The sequence below is a fragment of the Akebia trifoliata genome, chromosome 15 (genome assembly GCF_017979445.1).
Source record: "Akebia trifoliata isolate Shusen 1 chromosome 15, ASM1797944v1, whole genome shotgun sequence".
Classification (NCBI taxonomy): Eukaryota; Viridiplantae; Streptophyta; class Magnoliopsida; order Ranunculales; family Lardizabalaceae; genus Akebia; species Akebia trifoliata.
Genome location: NC_141389.1, coordinates 10,213,999 through 10,233,529, shown reverse-complemented (window position 1 = coordinate 10,233,529; position 19,531 = coordinate 10,213,999). Strand labels below are relative to the sequence as shown.

Sequence of the window (19,531 nt, the reverse complement as noted above, 5' to 3'; positions counted from 1 at the left end):
ATTAAACGGTTGATCTTTAGTTATTATGTACTTTTGCACACTGTCTTAGTAATACTTTAAGTACTGGTGTAATGTGTATGGTACTACTCTAGTTTCAAACAATCACGGTCGATCGAGAAGTAAGTGATATGAAGTTTTACAATCAATGACGTAGAAAAGTGTTATTCTACATCTGTAATAGAGAGATTGACTCTTATCATGTCGATAGCTCTTTGACCACCTAGGTTGATGCCTTGAATCATCAACTTATTACGAACAAGTTGATCCGCTGAGATGCCAATTTTTTTCATGGTACGAATTGGCATAATATTGATTGTAAAATCATAATCAATAAGGATTTTTTGAATTTTATTCTCCCTCACATAACCTGTGACATAAAGAGGCCTATTGTAAGGTCGAGAACCCAATTAGAGATCCTTATCAATGGATGTAATCATTGCCATGCACATACTATTTTGTTGTGAATCTTTGTGAGGTTGAACTTTTTATTTTGATTCAATTGAGCTTTGTTTTGAAGCGTGTTGATCCGTTTGGAATTCACTAGAAAAATCCAAATCTATCTGCGAACCTTTTATTTATGAGGTTATGTTATCTTCCTTAAGTTTTTTATCTCCATTACTAGAAGTGGTAGAATGCTCCTCAGACTTTTCATCAACATCATCTTCTAGCACTTTTACTCCTACTTGGTGGCATGAAATCGTGCAGACTTCTATGCATTGTTCCTTCAGAACTTCTAGGGTAAGAATTTTCAAAGAATAGCTGGTGCCCAAGGAGGTTGTTGAAAGATGTCTATGGGGTCTACAAGTAGAACTTGAAAAGTTTTCTTCTTTATAGCTCTTTTTTATTTCTTTGACCCTATATTTGGTTTTAACTTTCTTGTCTTTCTATTTGGTTTTGGAGTTGCAGGAGACAACATGTGTGTAAAACATCATTTTCGATGAGTGACAATATCCACCATTCGTCATCAACTAAAGGGGATTGCGAGATACTCGAACTTGAATTTGTAACTGAATAAGATTTTTGTTCTTGTTGAGGTGAAGTGGGAAGTGTGATGATCTTCCCTTGATTTGGCAATGCCCTCTATATGGGGTGAACCTTTTCAATGTCAGAACATACGAATATGGGTTGTGGTGGAAATTTTGTGATTTGGGGGATAGAATCTTTGTTTCATTTGGACTTGACAAGAATATTGAATCAAAAGATTCAAATGTGACAATCATCATGTTAGAAATGACAACATTTTCGACACAGTCAAGTTCAAATTTTCCTTGACATGTCAAATCCATGATTTTCTCTTTGAAAATAAAGTATTTTTAATTAGATAACTAATCAGCCTATGATAACGAAAGTATGTTGGATCATTGTCACGTCCTGTTTCCTCAGGTCTTTGGGCATTTGAAGTTCAATAAGCTTCAACTTCAGCAGCTCTTCGAACATGCCTCAGACGTAAGTATTAGGAAAATGATACTCCTTCTCCTCAAGCTCTTTAAGAGTTTTTCAATATTTTATTTTTTCTTGTGTTGAATCAGCTCTTGTCTAATCTTGTCTTCTTTTACCTATGATCTTGACAGGTTTATTAGTGGTGGTAGACAAAACTTCCTTAGTTTTGAAAGACATGTCATTTTTCTTCTTTTGATTTCGAGGCTCATTCGATTATGGAGTTTGATGAACAATTATATTCTACTCCATGTCGTGGACTCGAGTGGCTAACTCTTCAAAAATGCGTAGCTTAATTCTTTTTAAGATGTAGAGGAGTTGCCAATGCATTCCTTGAATATACATTTCGATAGTAAAAGACTAAGAGAAACGATCCATACAATTGAGGGAAAGATTTCTCCAATGTTTGAAATACTCAAAGACCGATTCATCCTTCTTTTGTTTGACGATGACAAGTTCCACCATACTTACTATTGTTCTAGTGATGTAGAAGCGGCCAAAGAATATTTTTTCATGTTGATCCGACCTATTTATTGAGTTGGGTTCCAAGTTGGTGTACCAATTGAACATATTGTCATGGAGGGAGCGAACAAATTTTTTTACTATGAAGTCGTCAAACATATCGACGTTGTTGCAAGTTTCAACGAAGTAGGCAATGTGTTATTTTGGATTGCCTTTTTTCTCAAATTGTTGAAATTTTGACGGTTGATATCCCGCCAGAAGACGCATTTGTTCAATGCGTTGAGTGTAAGGTTTGAAGTGGACCAATGAGGATTATAACATGCCTTCCATATTGAGCACGAATGGTGTCAGTAATCATTGCTTGAAATTGTTGAATCGAAAGCGAGGTAATAAATCTTGGTGGTAGGTCTCACATAACATTTTGTTAGTCAGAATAATCTCTTTATTGCTTTTCTTCATGTGAAGCCATGTACATTTCGGGAGTCAATCTTGGAGGATGCAAGTGTCCAACGCTTGATTTATTCTCTTTGTTTTTCTGCTACAAACGACAAATTAAGGTGGCAATTTGAATGCCTTTTTCTTCCATTGTCTTTGTTAACTATTGATGATGTCTGCCATCTGGAATACTTGTTCTTTTATTGTTAGAATTCAATTGTCATCACCACTTTGATAGAGGTGTGAGTTTGCGACGAAGAATTGATTGATAGAAATCCAAATGATTCCTTACTTGACTTCCAATCAAATCCAGAATTCGACGAGTTGTCTACCACAATGCCAACCCACAATATCTTCGCTGTGAGTGTCGTTTTTATGGCACGCTTCATTTGAAGTGATGTTGGAAAAGCTCAATCAATTTGGAACCACCAGTTTTCGTCATTGTTCATGTTATATGATAAGCGTGACTGATAACTTGAGTAGAATCAAGGTTGGAGGAAATGATTTTCTTACCTTTTTCAATTGTAGCAGATGCGATTGACATTGCGACATGCCATTGTTGCTTTTGTTGATGTTTTTGTAGTTAACTGAAAGATGAGAGGTTGAGAATGTCTAATCGGGCGTGTTAAAAATTTGTCAACTACAAATTTCACAAATATACCTCGAGATTCGTGAAATAAGATCATAAATGATTTTATTGATTTGGATAAAAATGAGAGTACAAATCTCAATGTTTTCCTCTGATTAATAGTCAAATACAAAAAATAAAAAAGCTTGTGTAGCTTTCTTATGTTCAAGCTTCGTGCTTAATTGGTTGAGAAGGTTGCTTTGGCAGTAGCTTTGTTTGTGCTTGATTTTTTGTAAAAACTCCTGTATAAGTAGTTCGTCTCAATCAATGGGTCTTAATTAAAATGTATAGGCCCAAATTTGGATTTAGGGATTTTTTAATAATTTAGAGAGTTGCAAGGTCTCTTTAAATTTTGTGATGCCTACACATACATGTATGATGTGTGATTGGTGGATTCGTTGCAATTACGGATAAAAGTGTATCTTGCAAGTTTATGTCATCAAGTAAAATTTTTTATAAGTCCTATTTTTAGAGTATGTATTAATTGTCGATTTGTTCAATTGATTTGTATAGTCAAATTTTAAGACATTTAGCACAAAAATTCCATATGGCCGTTTTTTTTAATACCCAAAATATGCCTATTTGCTATAGTAACTTTTTAGACAAAATACCCTCACCTACAATTTCTCTAATAAACCCTTAAAAGTAATCTTCTAAATTACAATTTCCTCCCTATCAACATTTTATAACATCAAAATAAGGACAAATTTGTTTTCTCTACCAAAACATACCAAAAAGCCATTGAAGTACACCAAAGATGTTATAGATTTGAGGAATAGTAGTGAACCTTGTAACTCTTGTTTATTTCTTTTATTTTTTTAAATCATTTGTATATTCTTATAATCTTTATATATTTCTCAATCGTCCACAGTTATAAAAATGAAAAATGGTACAAAAAAAATTGATTTAATGAAATTTTTACGATTTTGTTCATAAAATTTATCCAATGTCAAACATTGACACTAAAATGCATTATAGTATCGAGACTCAACGGTAGCTATTGTCGAACCTCGATAAAATTGTCTAACATAACTTTTCATAAATGAAAATGCCACACCGTTGAACCTCGACAATAGGTATTGTTGAGCCTCGGCTCTATAATACATTCTAGTGTCGAGGTTCGACACTTGGTAAATTTTATGAACAAAAATTTAAAATTTTCTTAAAATAAAAAACATAACTATGGACAAGAAATTTATCAAGATTATAAGAATATATATAAATGATTTTAAAAAAATAATAGAAATAGAGGAGAAAATGTTTGCCTTTGGTGGAAAATCTTCGACGGATCAGGAATCAAACACGAAAGTGTGTAAATCTACACGGTTCACTATGTTTTCTCAAATCTAGAGCCTATTTGATAGAGATTGGATCTCTCTCTCTCTCTCTCTCTCTCGCTCTCACTCTCTCGCTCTTTCGCTCTCTCGATGGTATAAAATGTTAAGAAGGAGGAAGTTACAATTTAGAAGATTATTTTTTAGGGGTTTATTAAAGAAATTATAGGTGAGGGTATTTCAGTTCAAAAACATGAGTTACTGTAGCAAATAACCCTATTTTGATTATTAAAAAAAAGTGGCCCTTTTTTTCCATTGCCATAAACGTATGGAATTTTTATGTTAAATGTCCTAAATTTTATAGTTAAGCCTCTGCTTTGATTTTAAATGAAAAGAAATAATTTAAGTTGAAGAAAAGGAAATATATAAGTAAATTTTATATCTACTGAAATCATTTTCAATTTTTCTTGCATCACGAGTTCATGATCGCAAGTTGAATCATAGATCATAGATTTTATAATTTAGGGTGTGAAACAAATCCAACCTAGTAGTTGGCATTACGTATGCCAAGACATGTATTTGAGCCTTATTAAATCCAAGAAGGTACCCTACCCAAGGGCCTATTTAGATCATGGTTTTAAACTTTTTTGACGTCTCGTCTCGTCCATGAACAAGACCAAGTCTTCTCGTTCAACAATGAGAAAAAAATGAACTATGATTTTAAATCTTGTCCGATATGTTTGACTTGTCTATCCGTCTCATTGGTGTGGATGAGATACCGAGACATATCAGACAAGCCGTTTTAGTCTCGGATGAGATTTGAAACCATGATTCAGATAGTGTAGAATGAAAAAATAATAATCCAATGACAAGAATGAACCAATTAATCTTTTTTATGTGGGCAGCATCCATCGATCAACAACCCCAAAATATGTCTTGTGGTGAACAAATGGGACAAGCAATCATTTAGTGATATAATACGAATTCATATTTCTGAATATTTAAATCGATAATATTACATGCAACAATACACATGATACTATTAAAAATAATTACATCAATCTCAATTGAGACAAAACCAAATCTAAACCTAAAATTAACTATGAAATGATTTATTTCTACCCATAGATCTTGAAATCAGAAAACATGTTCATAATTACAGCCAACTCCATGAGAACATCATTGATATCCATTCGCTCACCGGGTGATTCTGCTGAACATGTGACTCCAATCCTAATTATGGAAATCAAGCAGTCTTGCACTTTATTCATCTTGTCGCATCCTTCATTTTGAGATTGGATGATAGCTTCTTCGTGATCTTCTAAAAGTAGAAGTGGATCCACAATTTCCATTACTCCCTCAGTCAATGCTCTTTTACATAAGTGGTGAAGGTTTAAACCATCCTTGAACAGATCATTAGTTGGTCTCCTTCCCGTAAACATCTCGAGTAAAAATATTCCATAACTGTAAACATCCCCTTGTGTAGACGTGTTGACACCTAAACCATACTCTGCATTTCATGTATAATCGAATTTAGTATAATTTTTTTATGCTATGGAGCTACTTAAGGTTCCCATTAATACTAATGAAAAATTGAAAAATCATTAAAATAAATCAGATTTTTACCTGGAGGAATATACCCAATAGTTCCTTTGATGGCAATTGATGAATTTGTGTCCATGTTTCTAGAATTGTTGGAGCTCTTAGAAAGAAACTTTGCTAATCCAAAGTCACCCACAATGGCAGTCATAGTCTCATCAAGAAAAACATTGCTTGGCTTTAGATCACAATGAACAATGGGTGTTTCGCAATGATTATGAAGATAATCCAAAGCTGAAGCAACATCAATTGCTATGTTTAACCTCTGGTGAAGATTCAAATTCCTTGGTGGGTGTTGCTCATTTGAACTTGGATGCAACCAACTTTCTAGACTTCCATTAGTCATGAAATGAAAAACTAGAGCCTTGAAATCATTACCTTTAAAATCCACACTCGAGCAGACGGTCAAGATCTTGATGAGATTTCGATGTCGAACTTTTCTCAAAGCATTACATTCAGCCATGAAACTCTTGGAAGCTCCTCTTTCCATGAGCTTGAGTACCTTCACAGCAATAGGTATTTCATCTTGATGAAGAACTCCTTTGTACACGGATCCGAAATTCCCTACACCAATCAAGTTGTTTGAATCGAATCCACCTGTTGCTTTATGAAGTTGACCATAGGAAACCCTTTTGTACCAATTTCTACCCAAGAAAAATGTGGAAGAAGGACCCCTTCTTGTCTTTCTTCTCCAAAATAGAGTGATTAAAGACGTTACCACAATTATGGGTAGAATCACACTAATTATCACCTTCAAGGCTAGAGACATACCATGTTTATGGTATTCATGGATAGGGCATGGTGGTAATTGAAGTTTATGGATGCCCCCACAAAGCTGATTATTTCCGACTATTGAAAATTCACTTGCATTTTGAAAGATCCCCTCTGTTGGTACCTCACCCTCAAGATTGTTGAAAGACAAATTTAAATTTTGTAAAAAGGAAAGGCCCTCTAAATCTTTCGGAATTTTTTCAGATAAATTATTACGTGAAAGATCTAAATCCCGAATACCTTTCAAAAGACTAAAAGATGTGGGTATGGGTCCTTGAAAAAAATTGCCTTGCAAATAAAGGTATTCCAAACCCAAACAACTACCAAGCGTGCTAGGCAATTTACCAAACAATTTGTTCTCGGAAACACCTAGATATTCAAGACTTTTTAAGTTACCGACTTCGGAAGGTAGGGACCCAATCAAAAAATTATTAGCTAAGTTAATGATTCTAAATTGTGCGGACAAACCAATTACTTGTTCTGGTATGATACCATTTAGATTATTATTAGAAAGCTCCAATATTTTCAAATATTGAGACTTGCCAAGATTTGAAATAATGTTTCCTTCTAACAAGTTGTCTGATAAATGGAGAGCATATAATTGAGAGAGGTTACCTATGGAGGAAGGAATTTTTCCTGAGAAACTGTTTCCACTTAAATCCAAAACTTGTAAATTTTGAAGCATCCCTATACCTTTCGGAATACTACCAGTGAGAAAATTATGATCCATCGTCAATACAATTAAGTTAACGAGGTTCCCAATCTCAGAAGATATGTTTCCAAATATTTCATTTGTTCCTAGAAAGAGTTTGTTGAGTTTGTTGGAGAGATTGGCTATAGAGTTGGGTAGCTTACCTCCAAAATGATTGGTGTTGATATCCAACACATCTAGGTCTGTGGTATTGGTCAAAGAATCAAGGAAATCCAAATCCCCATCTTTCCTAGTTCCAAGATTATTGAAACCCAAATTTAGATGTTGAAGTCCTTTCAGGTTTCCGACCTCAATAGGGACTTTTCCAACTAAATTATTTTCTCTGAAAGAAAGCCTTTCAAGTCTTGAAGCATTGAACAATGAAATTGGAATGGATCCAGAAAATTGATTTATTGCAATCAAAATCCACCGAAGATTAGGTAAATTGAGCCCTATATCGATTGGCAATTTTCCAATTAGTTGGTTACCTGTCACAGAAAAAATTTCTAAATATGTGAGATTGTAAAGAGAGGAAGGTATCATACCAGACAAATTATTTAGTCTAAGAGCAAGAATGTTGAGATTTTTTAATTGGCCTAGGGAATTTGGAATACTACCTTCTAATCTATTCTCTCCTATAGAAAGAATGCCAAGAGATGAAAGATTACCAATGGAAGCAGGGATCCCACCAGTTAGATTATTGACAGGAAGATACAAGGAAACGAGCTTGGATAGAGAACCAATCTCGATGGGTATGTTTCCTACCAGCTTGTTATAACCTAAACCGAGGATTTTGAGGTTGGAGCAGTGGGACAAATTGGTTGGAATTTCTCCTACAAGAGAATTGTTACTCATATTGAGTTCTTGTAACCTAAACAAGCGGTCGATTCCATTTGGGATTTCACCTTGGAAGCTGTTGTTCTCTAGGTTTATTTTCCTTAGGAAAGAGAGGTTGCCAATATAGGAAGATAAGGAACCAACCAACTCTTGGGATTGTAGGTTCAGCATTATCACCCTTTGATGTCGACGACTGCATGTAACTCCCGTCCACTCGCAAAAATGGTGAGAATCATTCCAAGAGCTCATAACTTGGAGAGGATCGTGAGATATCAGATCCTTGAAGGAAAGCAAGGCGAGTCGATCGGTTTCATTCCCTAGTGATGTGGCCAATCCTGATGGAAAACCAATACAAAAGAAAAGGATGGAATGGAAGAGAAGGAAAGTAAATGCATTCATGGTTAACTACGTAAGCTTCAGTACTGGATTTGTGACACTTATTGCTTCACCTTGGATGAAATATATAGAGGATGTGAGTGCATACGTTTGAAACAGTTGCACAGTGAAAGAATAAATTCGACAGGTCATCCTAACCAAACAACGCTCTTGGGCCATCCTCTTAATTTGTATTGAAAAATAATCAGGATAGGTAAGGTGTCCCTGTCCTATAGGAACGGGTCTATGCGGCACGTTTGGGTGGGAGTTGAAAGTACATAAGGGTCCCAACTAAGAAGTAGGGATCCCAACGGTGTCCTGTACCTGACCAAGGTCAGATGACACCCCACTTTATTCCACATGGTATTTTTTTTTGTCCATCCCTGGGTGAACCTACGGATTAAAAATCAATCTATTTGATAACTTGTATACACAAGATCTAAGCTCTTGAAAAAGATTTTAAACCCGACGATTATAAATCTTTCCTAAGAAATTGCTATAATCATTAGATACACCCCACCAGTCAAACTGATCTTTTGTATGTAAATTTATCAAGGGATGAACCACATATCCATAGTCACTGAATCCTCAAAAATATGCCACTTGGCATAAAAATGGGATGCCACCTGACCTTGATTTGGTACGAGACACCGTTCTAGATCCAGCCCAATGTGCCATGGTAGAGACTGTATGTTGCTATAGGAATGGGACACCACTCTTGACATAAGAAAAAATGTTGGGGTGCCACTTGGCCGTAGAGCACAAAAACTTAAGCAGTTTAAAAAAAATAAAATAGGATAATTTTTTTAACTATTGGATTTGAATTATAAATCTTGTACACTACGTCATCACTACAAGAAAATAGTGAATCAGGAACAAAATTATAAAACGGATTTTATCTATTTCTAATTAAAAACGGGTTTAAACCGTCTTACATTTAAAAACCGTTTTATCGGCATTTTATCTGACCCGATATCCGTCTTTTTAGTTGGAACGAAATCTCTCAGTCGTCTCTCCCGATCGCTTCTCTCTCAGTCGTCTCTCTCTCTCGATCTCTGTCGCTCTTCTCTCTCTCTTTCTCGATCGTCTCTCTGGGTCTCATCTCTCTCTCGGTCGTTCTCCCTCGATCTCATCTCTCTCTCGCTCAGTCGCTCGCTCGATCGTCTCTCTCGCTCAGTCGCTCTTCCTCGATCTCATCTCTCTCTCTCGCTCAGTCGCTCGCTTGATCGATCTCTCGGGCTAGGTACTCTCTCTAATCCCTCTTTTCTTTATATAAATTTTATTAGGGATTTGGATTGAAAATTTAGATTTTTAGATGTAATTAAACACGAGCTTGAGCTCTTCAACCGTCTCCATCTGCAACCAAACAGCTTCTCGATCGATTTTTTTAGATCTGGATTCTTAAGTTCGTGATTAACAATAATCTTATTCAACTCTTTAACCGTTGATTTAGCTGACATTTGACTATGTCCTGTTCTCTTTGTTCAATTTTCTTCGATCCCATTCTCTTTTAGTTGATCAGCAGCACAAATGTCAACAAGGCTCTAAATGTATTAAAACTCACCTAAAAAGCAAATATGAGTCGAAAGGATTTGATGAGGCCAAACTAGATTAGATGTAATGGTTAAGGAAAGCAAATCTGTGAGCCAAGTTCATTGAGAATTGTGGGATTTAGTGAAAATATTGTTCCCTATATCTGCTGAATTCTTAATTTCTTCTTGATCAAATTTCATTTTAGCTTCTCGATCGATTTTTTCAGTTTTATTCAAGTAAGTGTAAAATCATTTGATAATCGAAGTGTACTCCATTCATTCCTTTGTTAGTAAGCTTTCAATATAAATAATATTTATTCCACAAAACATGGGCCTACTATTTTACGTCATAAACGCGCTATCCTGAAAGAATCTAAGAACACAGTTATCGAAAGGAGGAAACGTGAACCACTTGGGATGGACCCACTTTTTCGATCCTATCATTTGGAAAACAGAAACCCTTTCCTTACTAGCATAGTGAGGAAAAAGACATTACCAAGCCGCATCCATCGTAAAAAATATCTAGAAGGGAGGGCTAAAAAGACATGTGTGTTTGGAACCACCAAAGTTTACCAAGCATCTTTTGTTTCTGTTTCGTGGTCTATGCTTCAGGACCACATGTGAGACATTTGCAAGATACTTTGTTCAAATTTTATTTTAAAAAAAAATTATTTGGGTGAGGATGCATGGGTGTGTGGATTCAACCTTGCTTTATGTGTAACAATTTTCTTAATTAGAAACAAAATAGTGTCGATCGAATGATTATAACTTTCTAATCTATAGCTTTCTTTCGAATGGAGACAGAAAAAGTTGATCCTTTGTCGACCAATTTGTATGGGGTAACGATATCCTTAATGGACAATGTCATCCCATTTCTTGATTCATGACTCATTGAGTATTAGAGGTAAGATCTACCAATTATAATTCTAATATAATCTTAATCTTTTTCTCAAATACCAGAGACAATCTTTATCTTCATTAAGATCATGAAATGGATATATATCGGTATACACCTTATTGTATAATACATCCCCTCACCAAGAGAGTGAACTTCATTATTTTTAGTCCAATGGATAAGGGGAATATAATGATCCATCCCCTCACCAATTCCCTATTATGCTCAATAATAGTTGTGAATATTTCTCCAAGGATAGTAGTTCTTAACTCTCTCATTTTCTGCATTTGGGAAGAGTCTTTATCCCTATTTTGGTTAGTACCGATACGAGGGATGTGTATCCATACATCCCTAACTCTAAACCTGGAATCTCAGATTTCGTTGGGGCTCCATGGTACACACACACACACACACTCTCTCTCTCTCTCTCTCTCTCTCTCTCTCTCTCTCCATTGGACACTCGGATAATCAATTATACCCCGAGGTTGGATCTGAACAATTCAATAGTTTTAGATCACATCTCTTGCATGCCATTAATTCCTATATAAAAAAAAGTCCCAATAAACTTCATACAATAGATAATACGACTACCACCCTTGTTCTTGCATGTGAACCCATTACATTATAACCCAACAAAAATCCTAGGCTGCTCCTCCGATCGTAAATCTCCTTTGTGAGGCTCAAAACTTTACCCTCCAAAGATGTAGATGGTTTGGTCCAGCTTAATGATGTGCCTCTTAAGTCTTTTAATGTTCATGTGAAAATGGGTATTGCTCATTATGCATAATTTACTATAAGTTGCTTTCTTTTTTCTGACAATTCATGCTTCAGAACTATGTAGCTAAGGAAGTTTTTTTTTTCTTCTTGTCTGATGTACCTATAAGGGTGTATATGTTTTTTATGCTTGTATGACAGACTGTTTACAATTGAATGAAGACTGATTCTATAGTAGAAAATAATGAAGACTGATTCATTGAATGCAAAACAGGTTAGTGAAGAAGTTGAGCGTGCTCTTGCAAAGTTAGGCCCTGCTAAGGTTATTGGAAGGTATGTGACTGCCATGACTTTCAGAAGACAAACATCACCAATAGATTCTAATTTTTTTTCCCACTTGCCTCTTACAAAGAGTATAGTAGCACATTTTATGAAACATATATTATGACATTTGCTTTTAATATTCTATTCTGAAGGAAATTATTTACAAGTAGCATCCAATTCCTGTATGTCACAGATCTAAGGATGGTTTCTATGGTTCCAATTCAACGATTCAATTATACTGTAAATTCAATTTGAACTAAAAATGAAGTTCAAATTGTAACTTCAATTTTGCATTTTATAGAACAATAATGTGTTAGAATTTAACTAATTACAAAAACAGTGGGATGTATGTCATGGCCCTGTTTTTCAGAAAGACACAATGCATCATATTAGGTTTTCAAACCTTTACCAGTTTGTTGGAATGAGTCGTGCTGGAGTGACCTTAAGATTGGAACTCATATCGCACATCTTGACGTAAAAATGTGTAGGAACCATAGATATTTTTTGACTCATATCTTGATGAAAAGCATCTATGATTTCTACACACTTTCAAGACAAGATGTGCGATATGAGGTACAATCTTGAGGTCACTTCAACATTATTCTGTTGGAATTTGTAACAAAGAATCTAGAAGTACAACTTAGAATGTTATCTTAGTCTGCAAATAGTTGATCCTCAGCACTACCACTACTGTCTAGGAGTGTTTCAGCTTTCATTTGAGTGTACTATAGAGTAACTTATTATATTATCATATTTAAGATATTAAATAAATAGTTGAATCCCATAGTATGTGACATTTTTGAGGCTATTGAGGATTCTTCACATAACCACACATCATATTTTTGAGGTTAGATAATAGCTTTATCTACCTTGGGTCTGGTGGCAGGTTCTGAACACGAATAGAATTGTTCTTGTTGAGTTTTTCGCACCTTGGTGTAGTCATTGTCAAGCTTTGACACCTATATGGGAAAAGGCAGCTACTGTGTTGAAGGGAGTTGTTACCGTGGCAGCTCTTGACGCCGATGCTCATCAATCACTTGCTCAGGTTTGAAAACTATAATGCAATCTCTAGATCAAAGTTTGAATCCAACACAAGATTTTATTTGGAATTATAACATTCATAAGAATTAGTTGTCTTAGATGTTTTTCTTTACTATATATACTGTAGAATATCTTGGGTCTGTATAAAAGGAGGTCCAACACATTACTTGTCATAAGATGTTCTTTCCATATTATAATATAATATTCAATTGGAACTCTTTTTGTCTTTATCTTTTTTTTTTTCTTTTAATAATTCAGGTTTTAGGTGATTGCTTCGACCGTTCTGTTTGTTATATCTAATGTTATATATACCGATTTATACAGGAGTATGGTATTTGAGGATTTCTGACAATAAACGTGTTTGCACTTGGTAAACCTCCAGTTGACTACCAAGGTGCGAGGGATGTGAGACCTATTGCTGGATATGCACTCCAGCAGGTATGTTTCAGTGCGAGTACATGGCTAGAAGCTTGGAATTTTCCATTGTAAATTATTTTGTAGGAGTGCCAACTTCTTACATAGCTTTCTTTGTATTTTTTCTTGTCGATAAATCATTAATTATTGAATAATCACCATCGTAATATAAAATGGGGGTGAATTTCGTGACAAAAAGAATTTTGCATGTTTAAAGATTTACTTGCGTCGCCCTCTAATTCATTTCACTCAAAAAAGTAAAATGAAGGAAAGAAAGTGGATTGCATATATTTATCCAAAAAAAGAAAAGTGGATTGCATATGGAAGCACATTGTATGTATGTAGATAATGTTGGGGATTCCAACTCTGCAGTGAGTCATCACCATTTGGAATAACTTCTAAATAGGAAATTGGAATTTGAATCTCTGTTTATAAATTAATTATGAAGCTGATTTTTTTCCTGTGTGTCTACAAAATTGTGGTTTGAAGGTTAATGGGTCCAAACACTATGCATGAGATTTGCACTAAAAAATCTTCTACCTTAAGAAGGCTCAATTCAAGACTAAAATAGTTTGTTAGATTTTGGATTGGCATCTGTCCTTATGTTGGAACATTTTAGGTTCATCGAGACCATTACAATCAATCTATACGAATGAAGCAAATTGACATTTTGTGTGGAGGTTTGTATGGGAGAAGGCCCTCTTGAGACTTGTTTTGTGAGTAGTGATACATCTATGACACCACAGGGAAACTCATGGAGGCTCTTAGGAATGTTGATTACTGTAGTTTTGAGGTGCATGCTAGTGGGCTGAATGTCAGAGTAGTATGGTAGGATGCATTGTTATAAGGTGCATACTGATACACTAAATCATCTCTTGTGATGATCATGATAATGATAAGACCAAGATAGGATTAGGATAAATTTTGATGTATCCTAACATAATACTCTAACACTGAAATGCTCTTTGGAAGAGACTGAAAGGTCACACTCACCTGCAATAATATATCTTCTAACATATATCTGGGCTAAGTTAAATAAATTTCTTATTGTGTCCAATTGCTCAATTCAATTTTGATGGATGGAATGACACATGGCCTTCATAGAATGCGAAGACCCTCTTGACTGCAGGCATATTGTAAACAATGTCTATAGACTGTTTATTGTGGACAAGGTGAGCATTGCATTAAATATTTCTGGGTTTTCACTTTTCTTCAACAATTGGTATTTGATCCATGCTTTTTTTCTTTTCAAGAATGATATCATTCTGTCACTGGAGTTGTTCCTACCTAGATGGTCACATGAGCTAGGTTTGATAGTTACCATTGAAGTCTGGAGTTAGGTTTGGTTAGTTGAAATAAATATTTTTACTTAATGTCCTTATGAGTGGGCCTTTGTACAGCACAAAAATTCCATCGGAAGATGGGACATGTTGAGAAGACCCTTTCTTAGAAATACCAGCAAGTTTTTATGAGCTATCAATTATGGTTTGGATAGGAACTTCGAGATGATCTAGCATGAACCTCTGGATCCATATCAAAATTTTCAGGATAATGGAGGTATAGTGTTAGTTTAATTGTACATAAAGGTCCTGTGATATTAATGGATTGCACAGTTTGGCTTGAGAAATTAGGATTGTGGTATTTGTTGCACCCAGTGAACCATCTAATTTTTCTGTTTTGGAAGAAGGGGCCAATGCGACTTGAATCAGTAGAGGCACATACATACCCTAAAACCTACCTTTTTTTTTTACCTCCGCATTTTCTGTTTTGGAGGAAGCGATCAATGTGACTAGATTCAGTAGATGCACATACATACCCTAGATCTCCAGGTTCATCCTACATTTTCTGTTTTGGAGGAAGCGATCAATGTGACTTGAATCAGTAGAAGCACACCTTTGATCCCCTGGTTCATCTTGTCTAACAATTGATGGCCATTTGTTTTCCTGATTTGGTTATTTTCTTATATTGCTCAACCAGATCTCTCCAAGGGCAACATCATTCTATGTTTTTTTTTTTTTTTTTTTTTTGAGGGGGGGTGATAGATAGATGCATGTATTGTTGAACAATACAGTTCACATTCTTATGCTTTATATGATGAATAAACTTTCTTGCTTTTGGTAAAAGTGATTTTGCTTAAAATAAGTTGGATTCTTACTTTTGTGGGGGAAGCGCACATATTGAGACATGAATTTTGTTAGAAGTTGGAAATGTCTCCCTCGATCATTCTTAGTATTATATTAAGAAGTTGTTTTTTTTGGTTGGTTTGAACTAATTGCAGTACTACTTTTGGAAAAAAGAAAGATTTCTATTGAGGCACCTCTGCTGCTTTTTTTGATCATGTAGTGGGACACAGCTGGGCAAGACACTTGAGGTATTTCTTATGTCCATAAATACTTAAAATATTTATATGCATGAGTTTCCCCTTTAGATTTCTTACTGAAATCATAGAACGGTCATAATATGATTCAAGGTTTGTTGTACATGTTAAGCCTTGAGGTATCAACGCTTCTGAGTCACTTGGCTTAGGTATGTACAAAATATTTATGTGCATATTTTTTTGGCCTTTAAGTAACTACTACTAGATTCTTATACACACAAATTGATCTTTGGACATTTGGAAGTGTACCAAATCTGAAGGTGCACGTAATTTCTTCTATTGTATTGTTTGGTTTTTTTAATAGTAGTCAAATTAGATCTATGGATGCATAAAAGGAGTTAGATATTTAATGTGTTTTACTTCATAAACCTTGTGTTAGTTCTCTGATAATTTTTATTGTTCCAACGAGTTTCCTCCTACTCTTGATCAAAAGGAGTAAAGAATAAGAAAGGTACCTCCAAATATCAAGGCCACTTCCAAAACATGGTGCCTTTGTTTGGGTTACACTATGAACTAGCTCTGTATGAGACTGTTAAGGGTCCAGTTTGCCATCTTGATAGGCAAGTATTCACTTTATTTTGTGTGTGTGTGTGTGTGAAGTCACTGATGTCTAGTTTACTATTTTATAGTGTACCATGTTACAAAAAAAGCAAATCAAGGATATCAACTTGTCCCAAGATGATCGTGCATACTAAACTTTAGACCCAATTTGAGCTATATACTCCACAACAATATCTATCCACACACGATCCCAACATATGCTTTAGAATGCTAAAACCCAGAGAACATCTTTAGCTTATGAGGTGTAATAGTCATCTCAGATGGTATATACTCCCTACTTTACTACTTCTACCAAAGCATACTAATTTTTTTCCATAGAATTAACACACAGTGTTGTTTAAGGTTTTCTCCAAGGCCAGCCTTAAGTAATGGCAGCTAGAAAGCTTTTCCATAGTTAGTCTTTTATTCACTGTAGCTCATTATATGCTATGAAGAAGGTGTGAATTAAATACAATACTAGATAGTCCCTTATAAATTTAACAGATGCTTAACTCGAGCTGGTTTAAGCCCCCATCTACATCAAACTTTTACTTGTAGTGGATTTTCTAAAAGTATAAAAATATTGAAAGATACATATATGCTACTAGAGAAAAGGTTTACAGTCCCTGATAACTCATGGCATATCCTTTTTTTATTTTTTATTCTGGATTATTTTATGCTTCTCATTTTATTTTATTTTATAATAATAAAATATAAGAATCAAGTTCCTGCTAGAAATCAAGAACTCCCCACAGCATGTTTGTCATCCAGAAACTATAGAATCAAGTTGTTACTGTTAGTTTTTAAGTAATTGTAAACAAGTTTAGTTCCATTTGTTGCCATTAATTGGGAAGGAAAACTTGACATTCAAACCCTCCGATGCCTTTAAAAGCATTTGTACCAATCATATTCAATGAGGCCGATCCATTGAGTACAACCACAAATAAAAAAGACAACACTAAAGGACCCACCAAATACATTGTGATCCTAATTACTTCTTAGTTTCTCTGCTTCTCATAGGGAAGCCATGATTAATATAATTTAGTTAGAGTAATTTACACTTTTTAATGGTTGTCTTGTTCTTTGCCTTATCAGTTATTGTGATGAGCAATAGCATTAATTCGTTTCATGTTCATATCAGATCTTAGAAGAAGAAGATGAAAAAGAGTAAGTGTTAATGGCATTTCATCCGCTCTTAAACCTCTAGATCTAAATGAGGATACGTAAGACAAGTCTTAGCTAATGCTCGAACCGAGGTAACTCTTCTCCTCTCTTCTCCAATCCTCAATAGTTGATGATTCCATGTTTCAATTTCATTTCTAATTAATTTATATGTTTTTTTATTTAATTCTTCTGTGGCGGCAATTTTTACAGATCTTTAATACCTCTGTTGGCATAGCAGGTGAATAAAATTTACTTTTCAATTCAGAATTTAGAAAAAAAAACAATACTTTTATAACCAAATTTTATGAAAGTTTATAGAGGAATTATTAATTATTTATAAACATTTGCTTTATCCCCTAACCTCTGGTCGTTTTGAAAACTTTTCACAGGGAAAACTCTTTTGGACTACTATTGAACTCCCAACATAGTGCTTTGCGAGTGCTTAGAATTTGTAATGTATATATGGTAATGTTTTGGGGGGGTAGTGGTGATTCTATTTTGTAATTTTGATGGTGAAGTATTTGGTAATTTTTAAATTATAATTAATTGTAACTCTTTTTATGTGTAAATGAATGTGATAGAGAACCTCAATCTTCTCTATTTGTGTCAATTTTGAGTGCGGTTAATGGTGGCGTAGAAAAAGAAAAGTTTATGACCACTTTTGACATCGGTTTGTAACCGATGTCTAAGACCCAGATTTAGAACATTATTCTTATAGACATCGGATTTTAAATCGATGTCTAAGGTGTTAATTTTTTTTACTAGTGCTTTCAGATTTGGAACGGATTTAAGCCGTTCCAAATTCCGAGATCTAGAATGGTTATTAACCGTTCCAAATCCTGGAATATAGAACGGCTTCCAGCCGTTTAAACTCATTAACGACGCCTTGATTAAAGACAGTCAGGAAGCCGTTTCATACTGGCTTAGGAACGGTTATAAACCGTTCCTAATTTACATATTTGTTGTAGTGCATATTGCGGTTTTGGCGACGCCACAACTGCGCTAAAAACGACTGCTAAAGGTAGTCGTTAATGACGACAGTTTTAAGCCGTCATTTCAACGCGACTGATGGAAATAAGTAAAAGTTGGGGTGCCAATAGCCACTCAAAAAAAATAGAAGCTTCGTTTATAGAACTCGTCTTCACCACTGTATAACTTCTTCTCTCCTCTCATTCACACATTCTACTCTCACTCTCACTCTCACTCAACTGATCTTTTCTTTCTACTCCGTCGCTCTCTCGCTATCCCTCAATTCCGTCGTTCTTCTCGCTCTCGTTTTTTTTTTTTTTTAGAAACAAATCGATTGGAATTTTTTTATAGAAATAAATCGATCGAAGTTTGATCAAAAGATCTACGCTCGATCTCTCACTCAAAGAATATGTTATTTTGGAGACGAAATCAGATTCGATTTACAAGTTTTAGGGCAGAATCGATTGGCGTTTGATCGAAAGTTTTAGGGCTTTGTTCGATCTCCCTCCCTTTGCTTCGTTTGTGATCGAATCTTCAGGTATGTCAAAGTTTTTTATTGAATCTTAGATTTTTCATAATGAATTTAGGGTTTCAAATGTTTTTTTCATTGTTAAAGTAGATTTAGGATTTTGTTTGATCCCTCCTTCCCTAATCATTTTGAATTACCTTTTATTGGAGAAGAAATCCATAGAAGATCGCATTTCAGCAGCTAAGTTTCAATTTCTGTCGGATTTGACGCGAGTTTTTGCTAGGTTTTTTATCTAATCTTAAGGTATGTTAAGGCTTTTGATCCAAACTCAGATTGTTCTCAATTATTTTAGGGTTTAAGATTCTAATTTTAATGTTATTTATCAAAATGCTATATATTCTTAGATGTTAATTGTTTAATTGATTTAATTATAAAATCTTCATCTAATTTAGTTTTATAAAGAAATCTTAATCTGAAGCTTTTTTCTTTGTTTGGTGCCCAACTAAGAATCTATTTTAGTTTTGTATAATGACTCTTTGTTAGGGATTGTAATGAGTAGTTTTTCAGTCATTTTAGTCGAATG

The 19,531-nt window shown here is 34.8% G+C and overlaps 1 protein-coding gene and 1 long non-coding RNA gene across 4 annotated transcripts; one reads left to right on the top strand and one right to left on the bottom strand.

The window, feature by feature from the left end:
• Positions 1-5,193: 5,193 nt before the first annotated feature.
• On the bottom strand, positions 5,194-8,644 carry LOC147384300 (uncharacterized). Its single transcript, XM_086424748.1, has 2 exons — positions 5,863-8,644; positions 5,194-5,746 (listed from the first exon to the last, which is right to left on the bottom strand). The coding sequence occupies exons 1-2, from the start codon at positions 8,531-8,533 to the stop codon at positions 5,355-5,357; spliced, it is 3,063 nt and encodes a 1,020-aa protein (XP_086280874.1). The 5' UTR covers positions 8,534-8,644; the 3' UTR covers positions 5,194-5,354.
• Positions 8,645-9,672: 1,028 nt separating this feature from the next.
• LOC147384299 (uncharacterized) lies at positions 9,673-18,297 on the top strand. 3 transcript variants are annotated; one of them, XR_015173068.1, is made up of 9 exons: positions 9,673-9,752; positions 10,846-10,945; positions 11,925-11,983; positions 12,861-13,019; positions 13,340-13,453; positions 15,708-15,955; positions 17,488-17,602; positions 17,721-17,748; positions 17,900-18,297. It is a non-coding gene; the product is annotated as an uncharacterized LOC147384299 (long non-coding RNA). The 3 variants fall into 3 exon arrangements; XR_015173067.1 differs by lacking the exons at positions 17,721-17,748; positions 17,900-18,297 and having other exon boundaries at positions 17,488-17,710; XR_015173069.1 differs by lacking the exons at positions 10,846-10,945; positions 17,721-17,748; positions 17,900-18,297 and having other exon boundaries at positions 17,488-17,710.
• Positions 18,298-19,531: the final 1,234 nt, after the last annotated feature.